This window comes from Pyxicephalus adspersus, chromosome 1 (assembly GCF_032062135.1).
Source record: "Pyxicephalus adspersus chromosome 1, UCB_Pads_2.0, whole genome shotgun sequence".
Classification (NCBI taxonomy): domain Eukaryota; kingdom Metazoa; phylum Chordata; class Amphibia; order Anura; family Pyxicephalidae; genus Pyxicephalus; species Pyxicephalus adspersus.
The window spans coordinates 70,713,698-70,734,349 of record NC_092858.1 but is presented as its reverse complement, the minus strand read 5'-3'; the positions used below and the strand labels follow the sequence as shown (position 1 = coordinate 70,734,349).

The 20,652-nt window shown below is 36.6% G+C and overlaps 1 protein-coding gene across 1 annotated transcript in view; it reads left to right on the top strand.

Moving 5' to 3' along the window:
• MAP4K4 (mitogen-activated protein kinase kinase kinase kinase 4) overlaps positions 1–20,652 on the top strand; it is an 85,965-nt gene that overhangs the window by 15,364 nt on the left and 49,949 nt on the right. Inside the window, exon 3 of the mRNA XM_072403128.1 lies at positions 20,302–20,358. Coding sequence (XP_072259229.1) covers positions 20,302–20,358 — 57 coding nt within the window. The remainder of the gene's footprint in view (positions 1–20,301; positions 20,359–20,652) is intronic.

Genomic DNA, 20,652 nt, shown 5'->3' with positions numbered 1-20,652 from the left:
CCTTACTAATTACTTTAAAATGAATAAATGACAAGTAAATGAACATACACATACATAAATTGCTAATACTGCAAGAAGACACAATGAAATTATCTGACAAATTAAAACCTTTGGAAGCAAACTTTAACCTCATCTTCATTTGTACCGGTCCCCTCTTCTGTACAGAACTTGCATATTCTATGAATCTGCAGCAAGTCAGGAGGAGTGATTTATCTCCTGATTGGAGAACATTGAGCATCATCCAGCCCTTTCCTTCCTGGCCTTGCTTTCCCAGCTCTTTTTTCCTTGAATTTCAGTTATTTCATAGATGCTAATTATTACTCGTGTGCTTTACCTAGTGCAGTCTGCATTCAAAAATACTTCTGCAGACTAATTTACAAATACTGAAATGCATTCTAGGCAGATAACTTCTCCCAAGAGCTCTTCTAATGCTTGTGGGGCTAAGTGCTCTTGAGCCAAGTGGAGAGCCATATTATTCTTTCAGGTAGCTATGTGCAGTACCCTGCCAGCCCCTTTCACTAGCCAACCTTCAGGTTTTTTGACCTCTCCATGACTTTTTCCCCCCAGTAAGAAATACAATAAGGAAAGATGATTTGTGTTTGCAGGTTTGCTGTTAACATAAAACATCTGAATGACGGCTATCCTTATGTTTTGATTCAGTGCAGCCAAGTTGATGTTACCGATTTCCCCACAGTGCTGTAATTGATTTGAATTGCCTGTAATCTGAATTTTATTCAGTAGCATTGATGCAAAGTTGTTGTTGTTGTTTTTTTTTTAACATATAACACTGACACTAATACCTAGTATCACAGAAAGTATCTTTTCACATATTAAGATTCCACTTACAGAAATTTAGTTTTGGTATACTACCTGTTTTGTATAAAATGGTAAGTTTTCTTTTCTTTTTAGCCTTTTGATCTGAAAGCAGAAGGTCAGATTGCCTTGGTGTTAATGAATTCTGAGTGCATTCTTTCAATTTACCAGTTTCTGTTCAGATTAGCTGCGGGTAGGGATTCTTGATCAGAGCTGATTTTCTTATACCCTGGGCAGCAGGATCAGGTACCTCCCCCTTTTTTTCTCCCTGATTTCTATTGCTTGACCTTAGCCAGTAAAATAGATATTAGTTCCAGCTAGATTTAAAAGAAATGAAGATCTATCTAGGTAGATTAAGTGCCACTTTTACCTGCACAACTACTATCTGGTGTGAGTTTTTACAGTTGTTATCTAGGGATTACTGGAGAACCATGTGACCTGGGAGCTGGAGCAAAAAATTATTTGTAGTTGGATGGGATAGCATAAGTATTTGTATTTGTTAACCTTACTTACATTTACCTTGTCTGCAGCTTACACTGTTGCTATGTACTTTAAGTAGGAACATAGACATCTGCTATTCATAACTGTTTGATGTGCTTGAGACTGTAGTGATGATCCTTTTGCTTCATTACACCTATTTAATAACTGTAGGTCAGACTTCTAGAAGCAGACTAACCTGCCTCTAAACACTGCTCATCACACCTTTTAATGCTATTCTGACTTGCAGCTGTGGGGAAGCAAATCATCTAAAGGGATACCTGATACCTTCTTTGTTGATAGCTTGTCAGAAAAAAAGAGGTCATATGGGAATTGGGTCAAGGTTTCTTGCAGAAAGAGTGGCCACAAGCCCTGAATCCATAATAAACATTAGATGGACTTTCATTCTGCTATGATGTTAGCAATTCCTTCATTCCTGGTTGCAGGTACTACAACTCTTTTGACGAAAAACATGGAACCTATTCTTGGATTATGTTCATTTAGCAGTCTTACTTTTTTGCAAAGCTGTACATTCTGACATTGTAAAACATTTTTCCATAAAAATGAAATAATATTGCTGTAATTATTGTCACATGTTTCGTTCAGATCAATTAGGTAAAAATTATGGAATAAGTCCAAAAACATCCACCTACTTTTGTATACTATGACTATAGTAGGGACATTAGATTGTGATTCCTTTGAGAGGCAGTTAGTATGTAAATAGCCGTGTACGATGTTGGCCTTAAATAAATAAATAAATCTTAAGTCATTATTAATAATGTCATTGAGTCGATATGCCTTTCCTGAAGAAACGTGGTAACACTTTTTGATTTGTGGCATGATGCATTATCAGCCTGAAAAATTATTTCATTATCACTAAACCTACTTTCAATTGATTGGATGGAAAGATGTTTGTTCAGCCAGTAATCTTTGTTTCAGTAGAACAGCATGAAACTAAAGCTACGTACACACTTCCAATTATTATCGTTGTTAAACGAATGACGAACGATCCTGCACGATATCTGCCAACGATCGTATAGCACCGATCCTGCACATACAGATAACGACATGATCGTTCGTAGATATTGTACACACAATAGATACGATCGTTTGAGCGATACAGGGAGTGACGTGCACGACAGGAAGTGAACGCATGCTCAGACCATGGACGATCAACGAACGATCGTACACACGAACGATGGTCAACGATCGTCGTCCAATCCGATCCGCCGGTCCGGTCGTTCGTTTCCAACGACTTCCCTCGTTGGTCGGCGTCGTTGGTTACTTTTTTTTACGAACGATTTTTGCCCAATCGATCGTTCGTCGTTCGTTCGTCGTTCATTTTGAACGATAAAAATTGGAAGTGTGTACGCACCTTAAAGTTTCAGTATCATCTCCTTGACTACAAATTTTTGATTAATCAGTGAATATTACTTTCACCCAATCATCCACAGTCCATGACTGTTCTTCTTCTTTCTTTAGTTCACTGTAACTTTAGTTTCTTTTGCTTGGTTGGTAATAATGGCTTATGGTTGGCTTTTCTGTATGTAAATCCCATTAGCCAATTTCTTAAAGCTTATTCACAAGCATTGACTACTGTTCTGCCCATTTGTTCAATTTTCCTGTGCATTTTCCAGATGTATTACTTTGAATTTTCAGTCCTGACGCTTTGACGTCTTCCATAGCCTGTGTAGGTTTCATTGCCCCGCTTTTCCATTTTGTTATTACTTGCTCCAAAGTTTTAGTAAAGATGGAACAACCAGCATCCTTTGCCACACTCTGTGTTGGAGTTTTATAATCCTTTCCATTGTTTTAACTTCTGTTGGTGCCGTGTTTCTTGTCAATCAGGCAGGAGAAACGGCTTGTTAAGGTCTGCAAACCTCCTCTTAACTGCTTACTTATTGGTCTGTTTAGATTTGTGCAGGTGTTTGTTTTAGAAATGCAAAATACCAGGTGATTTCATAATATTTTCCTCGTTAGGTGATTCCTCAAATGTTTGCCCTATCTGAACAGAAAATGTGCTTATAGTTAAACTTGTGTCATTCAATTTTATACAAAAGGAGAGAATGTTCAGCTGTTTAAAGAAAAAAAAAAAAAAAGGGTTAAACCCTTATCTGTTGGGGTGATGAGAAGGCTTTGTATCTGTTTACTTTTGGTTCCAGTGCAGGGTGTAATAAAGGTACTAATCGTCAGATCCTCTCATAGTCATGTCTGAATTAAAATATTGATTTTGAATAGTCTTTTACTAAATTTAACCAACCCTGTTTTACTTGTACCAAGCAGTTTGCATCATATTTTCATATAAGACAATAAAATTTTTTGTATTTATACACTTTATATAAAGTGTATTTATATACCTTTTTTTCAAGAATAAAACCAGTCCCACTGACCATTCATAAATAAGGAGTCTTTCCACATTTCGCCCCTGTTGTATGTGAGCACTCATGGGATTGTGCATATAAGTATTAGGATGACACAGAAATACCATTGTTGGTGCAGCCAAAGAATAAACAGCTGCACTATGCCTGAACACGTTGTTTACATGTCTGTATATACCAATACAGGATTACCTGTATGTAGCAATACTGCCAGCCATCCTTCATTCTTTGTAGAGGTATGACTGTTTTAGAATGGGGCGATAGTCTGGGCCACTCCCTTATCCTGTTAACGTCATTGCTGGAACTCTTTCTGCTGGAGGTGTTTGACTCATTATAAACTTGCACGTTGACTCAGGTTTATTTCCATCTTCCTGTGCTTTAGTCAACGTTTGACAGTCAGTTGTATTTAGTTTCCAGGTCCCAATAATGGTGTCATCAGAGATTAATGTGAAATAGATTGCACAACACAAGGCTATGGGATCCCTGTGTTTTACTGTCTGATTCAGCAGTGTCTTTTTCTAAAACCTGAATTTTAAGGTAAATGGCATATAAATATAAATGTCAACAGAATGTAAAGTAGCAAATGTTAAAAATGAGTAGGTAAATAGTTTTTTTTCTTAACCACCTAGCCGTTATGCCCGTACAAAGGTCGGGCAAAAAAAAATGGCTAGGATGGTTAACGCCGTAATTTTGTCACATCCTTACCTCCATGGTCCCGCTGTGCACATCCAGCGTCGTTTTCCTATTCCAGCGTCGTCCTCCGTCCATCGTCATCCGTCGATCTCCCTCTCCAGCGTCGGGTGCCAGCGGGACCGGTAAGATGCCGGCCGGTATCTTGTATACCGGCCGGCATCTTACCTGGTCCCGCTGATCGTCCACGTTCGTCTTCGTCCAGCGCCGGATGATCTCTGAAGCGAGAAGCCGTCCGGCGGAGAAAAAAAAACGGAAGGCTTCTGCGTGCGTGATGTCGTCGGCGCGTGTGCGGGAAATTCAAATAGAAACTCATTCATTCATTTTGTATTGGATTCAATACAAACTCCTGTATCCAATCCAATACAAAAAATAAAAAAAAATAAAATAAAAGTAAATAACTTGGAAATTCAAATTTATATTTTGTATTTGATTGGATACAAACTTGTCTATCCAATACAAAATAATATAAAATTAATACAAAGTACATAACTGGTAAATTCAAACGCTCATTTTGTATTGGATTGAATACAAACTCCGGTATCCAATCCAATACAAAAAAAAATAAAAAAAATAAAAGTAAATACATTTTTTATATTCATATTATCTACTAGAACCCCTGTTCGGACATATTTCTGTAAGTTACAGGTCTACAATTTAAAAAAAAAAATTTCATGAAAAACAGTGGATCACTTTTGGTACAGAAATCTAGACCTCAGTGTAACGCTCAGGTGGTTAATTAAAATAATTTTTATTTTGCTTTCTATAGTACACTTCAATATATTTGCTTGGATAGGTTGGCTTGTTGGAGAACAGTGGGGTTGCTAGTTAGGCATGCCCACAGCAGTGCCACGTGTAAATAGGTAATGGTTTTGCCAGCTTTAGATAAAAAGTACCTTTGTTAAAGTTTGTGGAAAATCTGTTCTATATCCTGAAAAGTACCAGCAGTACTAGTGACCTAGAAATGATACAGCAGCAGCTATCCTAAAAAGGTCGCTATTTACTTCATTAATACCTAAAATGTTATTGGAAAAGCAGTTCTAAAAAAAGATCACTGATCACAGAATAAAAAGGTAATTCAATAAATATCGCTTTCATTTATAAAGCTTGCAAATTCTTTCCTTCAGAGAATGTGTTTTACATGTTAAAGGCTGGAGGTTTAAACCTAAACAGATGATTGATTTTGTAGTCAACCCTTCCTTTAGAAATGTCCATGTAAATATGCGCACAGGGAATTTAGAAATTATTTGATGTTGGATGTGTATTAGTGAAACCCATACTTTTTTTTTTTACCTGAAAACAAAAAAAAATCCCAAGAATGTGGATAAACTCCATGCACAACCTTGATATGACCTTGTGTGACAGCCTTGACAGCATTTATTTTGCTTTGTTTTGAAGACAGAGCTGTGTTTATATTCCTACTATGAACACAGATAGGAGAAGAAAAGTTTCTACTTTTGCTGCATCAGCAGAGGAGAAAATCCCTGTTTGTTTTAAGCAAGGGCATTCTTCCCCCTCCTCCTGGAAGAAGATAAACTTTAGGTCAGATTCATGGCATCGTTTAACCACTTTGCTGGAATTTTTTTTTTTTAAACGCCTTCCTTTCTTTTAAGTTATTTTGGACTCTCAGTCTCTTCAAGAAGTCTCTAAATATCAAATAATTTATCATTGAATCATTAAATCTATTTTGTGAGGTATTTGCACTGATTGAAACTTTTAACACTGAAATACCACCCACCATATAAAAGAATCTGTTCATTCTTTCACTGCTCTACTAGATCTGAAATGATAGCAGCTTTGGCAATAGGATTCATGGAAGTGACTTTAAAAGTTTATTTGTAGGTGACAATAGGGTGTCTGGCTGAAGATAAAAAAAAAATGCAAAAATTGGTTTTTCAAATGCAAACCATGGTCTTTGCAAATTTTGGAAAAGGAATCGATGAAAACAGTGATGTGTATATATTGACTACAGTATGGCAGGGCCTTGGAGGGGGTCTGCTTACGAAATTTGCCAACTTTAAGCGATCGCGTTGATCTTTTTATAATCAGTTGCTGCTGATCTTTTGGAACACTGCATTTGTAGTTTTAATTGCACATATTGCAGAAATCATATTTTAAGAGTAGTGTCATTCAATTCAGCTAGGTCATGTGAATTTTTTATTTCCCCAGGACACCATGGGCTTTTTTGAATATGATTCTTGTAAGAGTTTTTATACATAAATGTTTATTTCTTTCTGAATCATAACTGGGTCCCATTTATTGTTTCATTTTCATCTAAACTGACCCACACCATCTCTCAAAAACTTCAAACAAGGTTAGATCACCTCAAAATGATTTCTATGAACCATTCATACTGTTTGTTAAAATGAACTGCATTGGGGTTGCCTTTTCATTTTAAAAGACCAGGCAGTGAACCTAAATGTTTCAAATCATCTCATTTTGGTGCACTACAGCATATGTGTGTTTCCCATTATTGTACTTGTACAATACTTGGTTACCATTCTAAATTAATGACACTTGCAGCATTGTGGATGGTGTGGTTAAGCACACATTTTTTTCTATAATGCTTTGATCTAAAAGGTCTCAAAACTCAAAATGTTCTCAATTCATAGTGTTTTTTTTTTTCCCTCAAACCCTAAATCCCTTCTCCATATCATTCTAACCACAAGTGCAGTGAATTAGTTTGCTGTGGGTGGAAGACAAGGGTAAGATGAGTATAATTGTATATTCGGTATGTAGTAGGTTTTTTTCACCTACATATAGTGGCAGGTGACTTGATGAAAAAAAGAGGGCGGGGGTCTGGTCAGCATAAGCAAGACTTTTCTTTTTTTAGTGAAAGCACTGCTTTAAAGATGTCTGCATTCTGGTATAAACTTACTAGTCTCCTAAAGTAACAGTTCTTGAGGGTTAGTTTGCACTAGTTCTTTGGATAATGCATGTATGGATAATGAATTTCCATGTAAGGGTAAGGCACAGATGAGCTAGGTTTCTGTTCACCCTTAATGGTATCCCAAATGCCCCTTACCAGTGCTCCAAACGAATAGGCTGCTAATCACCGCATGTAAACAGAAGGATGTATGTAGAAATCAATATGCCTTATCCATGATACAGATCAGTTGGTTCCTATGGAAGCCGTGCTACTTGCTTAGTTTTTCCTCCTTTTTTAGGTTATATGATTGAGTAAATGCAGACCCTGTTGACTAAATAGTGTAGAATGTGTGTATGTGGTGCTTGTAACGATGACTGGGGAAACTGGAATACAACAATCATCTTGCTGCATTTTATGACTTGTCCAGCCGTTGTGAACCGGTATGATGTAACCCAGTAGGAGGATCCTAAAAAAGGCAAAAAAATTCCAACATATTCTCCGAGTGTCTTAGATGCTGCAGCTTATGTGAGAAAACGGCTGCAACTGATTAAATCGATCAAACCTTGCAGAGAGGCTGAATGATGTCATTCTATTCTACAAACCAAAAAGGAACATGTGATCTCCATTAAAGAGCAGCTCTGTTGTCTCTTGATTGGAGTGTGCTGACTAGTATACATCAATAACACAGAATCTTGCTAGCTGCATTGAACTAGTTAAGGTTCTCAAACGCTTGACTGTTCATTTAACGTACTTATGTACTGTTTAATAAATTCCATTAACAAAACTGGTGACAATAATGTAAAAGAGTTAGTAATGTTCTAATCTGTTTCCCTATATGTAAAAATAATAGCAAAAGAAATGGAAATCTTTCAGTGTGGCTGCTGCTTTGGCACTAACTGCTTCTCCTTCATTAACCATTATCCTGTCAAATCCGACCACTGAAAAAGAGTTCTTATTCTCTAAGATTCCATAAACAGGGTTTCTTGGAGGATCCCCTCTCCAGTTATATAAAAGCACCATCACAAAAGCCCCTGGAACACAGGCTTTATTTGTATTTCATTATCCTCTGTAGAATGGGGAAACACATCAGAATTCGAGACTTTATTTCATAATGTTAAGTGCATGAACATAATCAAGTGCTATATTTTGATGGTTGAACTTTGTAAAGATTTGATATAACATTAAATAAATTACTGTTTTATGCCAGAAAAACCCACATTTCTGAACCAATCTTTAATAGGTGTTCAGATACATCTCGTTTTCACTTTCCAAGGGGTTGGCTATACCACAAGCCTTATCTTTTAATAGGGAATACACATCTAAAATTTATACATTTTAAGGCATATACAATTAGTCTGAAGCCACTTTGTAATTTAATGTTATTAAAAATGACCTTATGTATCTTGTAAAAACTCAGAAAATTCAGTACAGTATGGGGGAGTTTTGTACACTGCTGGTGTATGGAGAGCTCCCTGAAATTTCATTTACTTATTTGGCTTCTTGATGTTCTCTAGTTTACAAGTTTACCTCCTACCCAATTGTAATTTCATTTTTTTAAGTGAGAATAACATAAATGTATTGTGCAATCATGGTTTAGATGCACGTGAGCGCCATATGCGCATATATGTTCATGTGAGGGGGGTGGCATTGTATCTGCTTTTAATATTTCGTCACTTTCATTTGTAATTTATCGTTTTTCTTCAACCCTTTTTTCTAACTGCTATCACATGGGGGCCAACACGTACCTGTCCAGTCTGATCTGGCTTGTTCTTCTTTCTTGTCACCTAGTAATGAAGCTAATAACACACCTCTTACATTATAATAATATAATTATATTTATATATAGATATAGATATGTCTGTATATGTATTATTTTTTTGTAGACTTGGCCTTTAACATTTGAGTTTAATGCAGCAGTAGAATAGTACAAGGTGTAGTGACATTTTTGTTCACTTAGTAGTGTTGTTACCTTGGCAATGAAAAACATAAAACCAGTGGAAGCCAAAGAAAAACAAAGACTTTTTACTCCAGGAACTTTTTGTTTACTTCCTCTGTTATTAGTTTCTGCTTGAGTCATCTCTGTTAGAACTTCCTACTGTTGGTCTTCCATGCCCTTGTCACAGAACTTGAAAAAATTAGTATGTCAAAATGATAGATGCGCCTGTGCATTACCTGGAGATTTAAAGGTTTGCCAGAGGACAGCAGGTGGTTATATTTACCATTTGAGATAATGTCACATAGTTTAAATTGCATAGCAAAACAGGCTTATTTTTTTTCGTTTTGTTAATTGTTTCATCATTTGATGACCATGAATGATCGCCCAGTCTAGGTTCATAGTAGTGTAGTGTAATAGTGAACTACTTTTCCTTTTTATGTTTAAGTGGAACTGTGGCCATATTATTGACTTTGGAGTTTTCGCATCTTAACAAGCAGTAGGCAGCTTGTTCAAAATATGGGAACGCATTTATGTAGCTGCATTGTAGAGTAATTCACATTTAGTTAGTTTTGTTGTAGTTTACAGCACTTGCTGCCAGTTCCCTCGGCTGACTTCAATGTCAGTTCTTCAGTGACTGGAGTTTTGCAGCAGGATCTAGAGTTGGGGAGATCCCAGCAATCGTCGCTTCCAGAAGTGCTGGTACCTCATCAGACTTTTACAGATCTTTTCCCCATCACGGTTTGTTATTCAGACATCCCATTTAATGCAGTCTGTTTCTTTCAGATACAATACTTTCATCATAGTTTCATAATAGCTCAGGTTGAAAAAAGACACAAGTCCATCAAGTTCAACCACTAGGAAAATAAACATATCCTAGATAAAAAACCCTATGGACATAAGATGTATTTTCTGAACTAATCATAATGACTTCTATTTAAAAATAGTATTCTTGTATGTATGTCCCACAGATGGATGCCCAATACATGGACTTATCAGTGTAAGCATAATACTGGGAAAGCCATGCTAATGAATTTGGTAGCTGGAAATGCACTACTCTAATTCTATTATGGAGATAATGCAAGCAGCTTCCCCTTTGGCTATTATCTAAAACAGCTGTGTTTATTTAGGAGTTCAGAAGGGCTGGTCCTATGTTTTTCTACCCCATTTTATGGACAAATGACCCTTGATTAAATAAAGACAGAAAATAGATCTTGAAAAAAAAAAAGAAAATTAAATAAATAAAAAAATGCTACTCATTATGTGTTATCACTGCATTGTAAATCTTGATTTATTGCTCAGTGTATTTAAAAACAAACAAAAACCTGGACAAAATATTCCACATGGCATATTTTAGTATTTAAAGTGTAACTAAAGTTACACTTGGACATTTTGTGATTAGACAGGTCTTTATTGCAGAAGCGACAGAGACATCCCTGTCTGATCTGTCATCTTCTGTCAATATACATCTGATTTATATGTCAATACAAATGTCTGTACACATCCGTGCAAGTCGACATGCTTTGAGCGCACTGGTGTGAATCCAGCCTGACTGTCTGGTGATGTTACCAATGAAAATTGCAGAAACTAATAAAAATGTGAAACATTTTAAAATCTCATACACACATATACCGTGAATATATTTTGTATACAGATGTTTAGGGGTACTAAAAATTTAAATACTCTAGAGTATATTATACAAATGGCTATAATAAAGTTTTAAAATACCAGTCTGCAGAATGTGGCTTTCATGTGCAAAGAGGTCTGGTAATCTGCTGTTAAGAACCTTTAGCAGAGCTTTGTAAATTACTTTTACAATTACATTTTCCTAGTTCATCACACCTCTCTGTGGGTGAACACTTCCCTTATTTTGCTGCTATTTAACAGTGGCTGTTAGTCAAACAATAGTATGTAATATAGTTTTTTTTTTTTAATTACAAACACATACACCATGTTTGCACATTTTTTTTTAATTGGTTGGGATATCCATTTTGGAAGCATTATATAAATTGATGGCATATATGCCAGCATGGTGCTGGATTAAGTTGGCCTTTGCATTAGGTTTCAGTCCATCTGGCACAAAAGTGTTACACTATGACCTAGTCAGTCATCATAAAGATTAAAGGGTATATACAATGTAGCCTCTGTCCAAATCCTTCTTTGTCCTCCACACTGGAATATCGCCATTAATTGGTTGGACTTTTCTTTTTTTTTTTTTTTTTTTTTTTTTTTTTTGGGGCTATTTCCTTTTCTGTTTATAATCTTATAGTTTTATCTGGCACAAAAGTGTTACACTATGACCTAGTCAGTCATCATAAAGATTAAAGGGTATATACAATGTAGCCTCTGTCCAAATCCTTCTTTGTCCCCCACACTGGGCTTTCGCCATTAATTGGTTGGACTTTTCCTTTTTTTTTTTTTTTTTTTTTTTTTTTTTGGGGCCATGACCTTTTCTGTTTATAGTTAATTAGTTTTACTATCCCTTTACTTTTTTCCCCTGCAATGCCACAGCTTCTGCTCCTTCAATATTTTTTTTCCAATACTTAGGTTGGTGTTTTTTTTCTAAAAAGATTTATTTTTGCATTAGGGGAAAATTACTGGGACATAATGGGGCAAATCAAAGGTGTATCTAAATTGTTACAACAGCGGACCTTTAAATATTCTTTAAACTGGACAGTTTGTAACCTGATTCTTCCATTTATTTTTTGTGTAAATAAAATCTGGTTAGTATTAAAATTTTGTGTAGTAAGATATGTAATAAACATTTTTAGCCTACAGCAGCCACTTGACAAAAGTTGTTAATAAAAGTAAAAAGGTAAACTCGGGCTGCCCACACGTTCATCGGAAAGGATTGTGAAAGACAATTCACAATTATTGAACGTGTACGCAAAAGACTGAACGAAGCATGAATGAGTGCTGTCCATGCATCGGGGGAGGGAGGAGAACGACGGAGCGGCATCCCGCTGTGCCCTCTCCCCTTCACTTCTATTACAATCGTTTGTCGTTCCTAGATCTGCCAGGACGGATGCTTGAATGACGAGCGCTGTACACATGCCAGATTCTTCTCGACCCATATCAGCCCTGAGGCCATTACGGCATGAGAATCATCTGACTAGTGTACGTAGCCTTAGAGTTTTTGAGAAACCTCATGTGCCATTCAGGTTGTTTGATTGGTAATTTAAAGTTGTCCTTGTTTATAGCCTATTATATATGAAGTGGGTAAATCCTAAATAAAGGGCTTACCAATAACTGGTTCACACAGATTTGTGTTGGCACTGGGTTGTAGGATAAGCAGAATGTAGTATTGTATTGTATTGTCTTCCTCACACAGAAGATATAATATGTTTGCTGTAGGTGCTGTTTACTGAAGTTGTTGCAGTGATTGGTAAGTCTTGCAATGACCAATGACTGTTTCATTGATCAGTGATCAATTCGTTCATGCTGAAATCAAACACCTTTCAGTTGCTTAGCATTGTTGGCAAAGGGAATGTGTGTCATACCTGTTGCTGTACAACTGTGTTCACAGTGTTGTGATCATAAACTGCACAATTTTCCTGTTCAGTTATTTCCCATTTTTTTCAAAGAAGGTGTTCTTTTGCACTAGGTTTGCATCTTCTGACAATACCAGTAGCCTAGGTCAGGAGTCTTGATTTTACACAGTTTAGTGCAGCCTGCAAAATTTCCTATAGAAACAAACCTATAGACCTTTAAGAAGTGTACCAAATGGCAGCTAATAGTTTATTGAAAGCTGCATGTTAAAATTTTGTTAGGTTTTCTTAGATTAGGATCTGCTTGAATTTCAGCATATTTATAATATATAAATATTAATTTTGGGAGTGTGAAGATGACTTTCTCTGTATAATGTGTACATTTTAAGCTATCTACTAGAACAAGATGATCTAATACCTTCTTTCATTCTTGCTGCTATCCTATTGTTTTATAGTTGGATAAAATTCCTCTTTGAAGTTGATTCATCAGAACCTCAGGGTCAACCTGAAGCAACATAATTTATGGCGACACCTTTTAGCTAGTGCTCATAAACCGTCAGAGTTAAGCATTCTTTAATTTACCACCGACAAAGCCGTACTGCGGGATATGGGTTATTTCTGTTCTCCTTGCCCTTAAGGGAGAAAAGGAAAATCGTAACATAAGACTGAGTCAGATGGCAAACTGGTGTTTTTCTCATCACATGCAAAGATGTGTGCAGAAATACATTGGAAAGAGAAAACCACCAATTTAAGTACATGCTAAAGGCTACATTTGACTGGGTTCCTTTTCTTTAATTGTTAAAGGATTTTTGGTGGAACAGGAGGGGGGACAGTAACTACAACCAATCATTAGTAAGTTTCCTGATGTTCTAAACATAACAAAGTCAGTTTAGTAGAATCAAACCTTTTCTTGTAGTGGTGACACAAATGGAACACAGTTGTCCATATTTACATGAAAACATTATTCATAAAAGCATTCACATGTCCTTTCTTATAAAAATGTACAATTTTAATATATAAATTTAAAAAAAAACGTGAGTTCAAAGTTTTTTATGATCTTTTATCCTTAAAAATACCCATTTCTAAATTGGCTCCTAGAGGATGCAAAGGGAGGATTAAAGAAAAAAAAACAGCTCATTTTACAAGGGTGATTGGTTAGCTGCCCTTTTTACATATTGTCTCTCTTCCAAGATGTTACTTGTCAACAAATTTGCATTCTAAACACCCCCCCTTCTATTTCTGCGTTCTGTATAAGAGATTGCAAGAGGTGGTTAGCAAATTACATTTTAGTACTAGCAATAGAATAAAATAATAACAAAAATAATCACCTAATGATGTATTAGGGGGCATCAGTAATTAGAATTTAGTATATCTGTCTGGAGTTCACCTGTACTGTAAACTGCTGCAAGCATGCTTTTTTATTGTATTTCCTGTTTACCACAATCTTCTAACTATTCTTAGTAAAAGCTCAATTTTACAGAATACATAAAGAAATCTGTTTTGGGGTTTTTAAGTCCTTTTACCTGGTTTTTAACCTTGGCAAAGAAATATTGCCAAAGGACCATTTATTTTGTTGAAGGGGTACAGCATTGATCCTGTTGCCATTAAAAAAACCACTGGACCATACAGGCTGCGTTCAGAATTAGGGTAAGAATTGTGCCAGTTCTCACCAAGCATGCATTGTAATTTATATAAAAGCTGCATCAATGTCTTCTGGATAGGACATGAGAACTGTTGGAGCCAGGTCTGCCATTTATAAAAAGTGTAAAAAGGTTTGTAAAACTGAAACTGTTCCTACCTATAGAGAAATTGAGGTAATTGACATTTGTATATAGTTGTTTTTATTTTTTAATTCTGCCATGTTTTATTCAGGTTAAAGATGCTTATCCCGAATGACACATATGGTAGTGTTCTCTGGAAGTACTGATATATTGCTGCACAAAACTAATATACTATAATACTATATATACTATTGCAGAACTACCTATTTAGCCATAGTGTGATAGGGTCTTGCATTTCCTATCTCTAAAAGTGTTTTATACCTAACTAACCGTAAACAGTAATTTTTCCTGGGTAAGTGACTAAGTAGGCGGTTCAAGTTTTCAGTGTTGACAACCTGAAAATGTTTGGTTGATTTAGTGGCCCTCTGTACTCAATGTTTACAATGGCTAGAACAAGTATCCAGATCTCTGAGTTTATTTTGATCTTACTTTACTGCCTAATTTCCAGAGATAGGTGAAATAATAAAGCCAAGTAAAGAGGTCAGCATGGGAATTGCAATGCTTTGTACATTCTGACACCTTTCCCGTATGGTCAGCATTAATTTTTTTTAGCAATTTCACCCCTTGTGGGATTGGACCAGATGGGCTACCTTCCCATGTCAGAAGGTCAACTAGTACCAAGAACACCCCCACAAGACATATTGTTGTAAAGTTTCTCTGACCTAGTTGGCTAGCCACCAATCACAATTTTGGTTCTTGTCATAGTTGCGCAGATTCGTAGGCTTGCCCATCTTTCCTTTTTTAAACACATTACCTTGAATAACTGCTTTCTGCCAAATAAACTCCCCCCTTGATGGCAGCCATTGTAACAAGATAGTAACTGGTATTTACCTGTCTTTGGGGTTTTTTTTTGCTGATCAGTATATTTGCTATTAGCTGCACAAAAGAAGTTTTGATACAATTTACATCTATTGTTCTGTTAAGCTCAGGCTGTATGATTCAGAAATTCCTCTGACCATATGCTAAAAAAAAAAAATCTGGTTCTTGCCTTGAAAATTTGGCACAGATGTTTCCCAGGAGGATGTAACCCTCATCAAAACAGCTCTATGAGAAAAGCGCTGCTTCTACACTCCAGATACAGGATGACCATTCTTCACTTTTGTTGGTTAACTATTTCAGTTGTTTGAGGACATTACAGTGGCTAGGTCAGTTTATATCCCCTGATGAATAGTTGTTCCTTAATAGCACTGTTCTCCTTGATAATTTCAGGTTTTTAGCATATTAGAGTAGAAGGAAGGAACAATTTCTCATTTTGTTTTTCCATATGGTGCCAACAGTAACTTCTAACCAATTTCTGTGTTAGCCTTTTATGGTGGTGGTTCTTGAAATGCAGGTCGCCTGTGCATTAAACCCTGCCCAGGAATTCCAATGATGTCATTAAAATGTTGAGCTCTGGGAGTCTGTAACCCCTTTATAGCATCTAAGAAAGTCAATCTGCACAATTTAAGTCATACAAATGAAGGGGAACCTCATGTGGGAACGTAGTATAGGGAATTATGTTAGGAAGCACATTAGAGAGTAAGACCTCAGAGGTATGTATTTCATATCCCATTTACTAGTTCAGAAGCCATTCAGCTTTATCATGAGTAATGACCGTACCTGAATTGGTACACAATCCAGGATACCCAAAGCTATGACTTGTTTTAGGATTTTCTCAGATGGACACATGATAGAAAACTTTTAAAGATAGAAGGAGCTTTTTTTCCATTTGAGGACATCAGGAGGTTATACCCAGTATAATGAGGAAACCTGTAAATGCTATGTACATTTTCAGGTAAAGTTTGGTGCTGCCAAGGAAGGGACCTGTATGCAACAAATTAGAAATTCAGCTTATATGGGTAGACTGATAAAGGAATGTTGTAGTTGGTAAACTAGTCTTTACTTTTGTTTTTTGTAAATAATTAGATGGCATTTATTTAAGAAGCTTCTCACCAGCTTCTTATCTGGCTTCTGTATATTAGAAGCCGCAGCAAGTCAGAACATGTTTCAGCCCTAACTGGAGGATATCCAGAGTAATCTAGCCCTTTACATATATAGCACACTGCCGCTAGTTCATCTCTTTTATTGTGTGGATTTGAGTTAAGCGGAGTTCTGTATGTCTCCAGACTGATAGCCACCGATTTAAGGCAATTTTCATTACCTTCAAAAAGTCAGCCCACTTTTTGCATTGGTATTGAAAGTTTTTTTAAAGAGTAAGGGTGTTGCAACATTTTTAGAAAGCTATGTACTGCACTCTGTCAGTCCCTCCATCAGCTGTGACTTGAATTAGATTTGCTGTCAGCCTTTTGTGGTCCTTGTACAGTAAATGTTAGACTCAAGGATTGCTAAATGGCACTAAGAAAAAAATTCAGTTGTTTTGCAGTGCATGGAACATAATGTTAAAAGGTGAGAGATAGGGGAATCATTTTTCTGCTTCTCCTTTTTAACTGTTCAGACACTGGAATGGGAAGAGACCTTTAAGTCCTACTACTCTGCGTCAGACTAGGAAATCCTCCGTCAGACAAGACTTTGCTGTCGCTTTAAAACTGAATTCCAGGCAAAGTAGAAAACTGCACTGCAGGGGTTCAGTACTATTAGCCCTAATTTGTAGAAAATTATATCTGGCCTCTAACTGCACTACTTTAAAGAACAGAGGATTTACCTCTGATTTGAATGGAAGCCCCACTGTGGGGTGGTAATGAACCAGTGAAGGTGTTTGTGGGCAATGTGTACTTGATGCATATCTGTGCTTTGTTTGTGGGTTGAGCCATGCTATGTAGAGCTGACAATGGTGGAGATGTGTAGATGAGATCATTCGCTGTAGTGAGCATGTGTACTGAGAATTGCACAGCTGTGGTCCACCCCTGCTCTTCCCTCACCTAGAAACCATGTCCCCACTGAATTGCATTTGGCTTGTTCTGTGCAGAGGAGAGGGAAGTCTCCTGCGTGGCATAGCCTTCAACTCTAGAGAACACGCATGACTGCTTTAAAAACCGAGATTACTTTTCCATTGGGAAAACATTTATTTAGAGCAGTGGACACAAAGCATCAGATTGCCTCTATGAAGAGGCAAACATAAAGCTAATGTTTCTAGCAATAGTATGTTTGTAATAATACTTTATTATAAAATCTTTTATTTTTTCACTGAATAGCAGGAGTATGTTTTCTGTAATTGATGGTTGTATACGGCATATTCAGTAATTGATGGTTGTGTACAGCAGGAAAGCTTTCAGTTCAGTACAAACAAGGAGTGGTGCAGTGCATGTCCATTAGTTTATTTAGTGAAGTATTTTCTTTTTTTGGCTCAGTATTGTGTTTCTTGTTGCTGGCAATAACTTAGGGCAGTTGGGTACAATAAGTGATTCAGCTCCTGGCACTGGTAGTGTTCATGTACACCTTTTTAGAGGTTGTTTGTGAGGCGCCAAACTACACCCCTGTAATGTTTGCTTTATCAACTGTGTACAAACAAAGTATATTAAGCCTTCTTCAATTCTAAACTCTGTACTAGCCATTTAATGAATATTGGGTTCTTCCAAGTGTTTTACTTGTGTCCTACAGTCAGCCAATTGTAAAGAAATATTGACACAATGCCTCCTGTAGCCACTATTGGAAGGAGCAGTGGGACAGGGACGGATGAGATTGGATACGCTGCAGTGAAGAGCACTTTCTGGTTTTATGTGTGTAATTTGCAAGTTTAAATGACCGGAATCTGCCATGCCTGGAAAGGGTAAAGGGTAAAGCCAAGTATGCTCACATCTCTAGCTCTCCTGTTAAAGCACCGCATGCTTTATCCCTATCTATAGGAAGAATGCAATGACCGAACAAATCGCATCAGGGGACACAACTATCCAGCTTTTGTGGAATGTCAAATGTCAATGTCAGAATGTCAAATGCTGAAGAGGTTGCACTCTAGAACAGAAGCGACATAGGAGATATGGTCTGCCAAAAAAGAGAGTATGCTTTCCGACAGGGTATCTTTAAAGTGTAGTGTACAATGTGCAATGATCATTACATGCATAATTGTGTGTATTTATATTCCAGTTATTGTGTTCATTAAAGCCATTATGGATTGTTTGAGTTTTACTACTTTATAGTGCTCCATTACATAGATTTTTCTTCTGTCCTTCCGACAACTGTTTCTCCACAGTGGTAGAAAATCTTCAACAGCAGATAAAGAAAAAAAAAAGTAGCCTTTCACTACTTTACTAAAGCTAATAAGTAAAGCTATTTTATTTCTTTCTGCGCTATCGTTAGAGCATTCTTCTTTTTGTATAATAACCGCCATCTCATCCCTGACCCTGACCCTGACTGACAGATCAGGACTGAAAATGGCTTTAGACATACAGGCACAACACCCAACTTATGCAGGGGTGTGTTGATCAGGATCTTGCTCTTCCTGCATCATAGCTAGGTAATGGCTGGGGAAGATGGGTACTTTAAGTTCTATGGTGAAGGTGTCTGTGGCAGTATTGCACACTAAATGAGCTTCCAGTACTGCACCAATGTGCAACAAGAGCGGGCAATCAATTATTTTGATAATTAGGTGTAAACTGCTTTAGCTATCTACATTTTCTCTTAGCTACAGTTGAACCATCATCTGTTTAAGATAAAATGTGTAATAAGTGTTTTGAGGTGCTTTAGTTTTGATATTTTAATTGCAGAAAGCGAGTAAAGCTTTTGTGTAACCCCATGCGGGTATCAACATGCATTTTTCAGTACTTGGCTGTAATTTTCCCAGTTTGTGTTTTGTGTATCTGTTCTTTGTAGAATGTGTAAAAGTTAACATTAACTCAGTTTGTACAAATTAATGTAGTATTTAAAATGCTGACTATTCACTCTTGAAGTTTTATCAGAGCCGGAGACTGTACATTTTCTTTGACCTCAGTAAAATGTTAGAGTTGCCGTATATAGTCCAGTGGTAGCAGGTACTGCTCTTGAGTGTGATCATCTAATAATGATAATAATCCAAACTAAAACCTGACATACTACGGAGCTATCCGAGTGCTTTTGATAGGTACAATTCTTTCTCCTTCGGTAGAGCTGTGGTTTACCAATTCAGGGCTAGACAAAATGTTCATATAAAAACTATTTCCCAGTATCCAGTATCGTCAACTTACCTTTTCCTCAATCCCACATTTGGCAGTGCAAGCAAAAATGCACATTCAAAAATCTGTAATCCTCTACAGGACTTGCTATCAGTTTTGTGGTGTAGTATGGTGGACATACTAGATGCATTTCTCTTTTCTGTCCCAGTGTTCTCCCCAGCCCCTTTTAGCTGGGTGCACAACCTGTCTGTTTTTGGGTGGTTACTGATTAGTTGGGTCAAAATATAATGGATTCCTACCAGCCTAAAACAATGTCTGGGTTTAGCACTCTGTCCTATTTAAAAAAAAAAAAAAATTGGGAGCTTTAAAAGCCCCATATTAAAGTGTAATTTTCCTTTTTTATGACTTTAAATGCAGCATTTCTTCTCCTGGACTGATTGTGTTCTTGTGGGCTTCAGAGACAACGTTGTAGCCTTTTCCTTACCTCTCTTAGGTTATTAAATGTTTTATTGACAAGGTAATTGGGACCTTGCAAATCCTATATTGTAATTTTCTAAAAATGAAATCTGAAGCTGCACATTTTCCTATGAAGTGTTGGGATTGGTGTTTTAGGTGTGTGTGTGTTTATGCCTGGCAGTGAACTGATCAGTCTTTCTCTATGTGATCAGTGCTGGTAGTAAAATTTGCAGCCATGTGTGAAAATTATCAGATGTAAAGGTAGTAGTTTTCTTTCAAGCATGTCCATACACTCCTGTGAAAAAAATGTACATAAAATTTGTAATGTAATGTTTATTCAGTGGAGATATAAGATTATAATATAAACATTTTCTCTCTTTTCCAATTTTTAGGGTCGCCATGTTAAAACAGGTCAACTTGCAGCTATCAAAGTCATGGACGTTACAGAGGTAGGGGATATTTACTTTATTTTGTTTTTATGTGCATTCCTATTTCTATCCATTTTGTCATTAAAGATTTCTAAAATAAAAAAATAAAAACCTCCGTTGTAAACCTTTATGGTTTCTGGGATCTTAGGCATGTTTATCGTATTTTCCTGTTACTTTTATTTCCATTCATAAAAGGTAACCTAAATTTTGTCAGCTTCCTATTTTCCTATATAAACATACAGTTAGGCCCATAAATAACAACTTTTTCTAATTTTGGTTCTGCACATTACCACAATTCATTTTAAAGGAAACAAC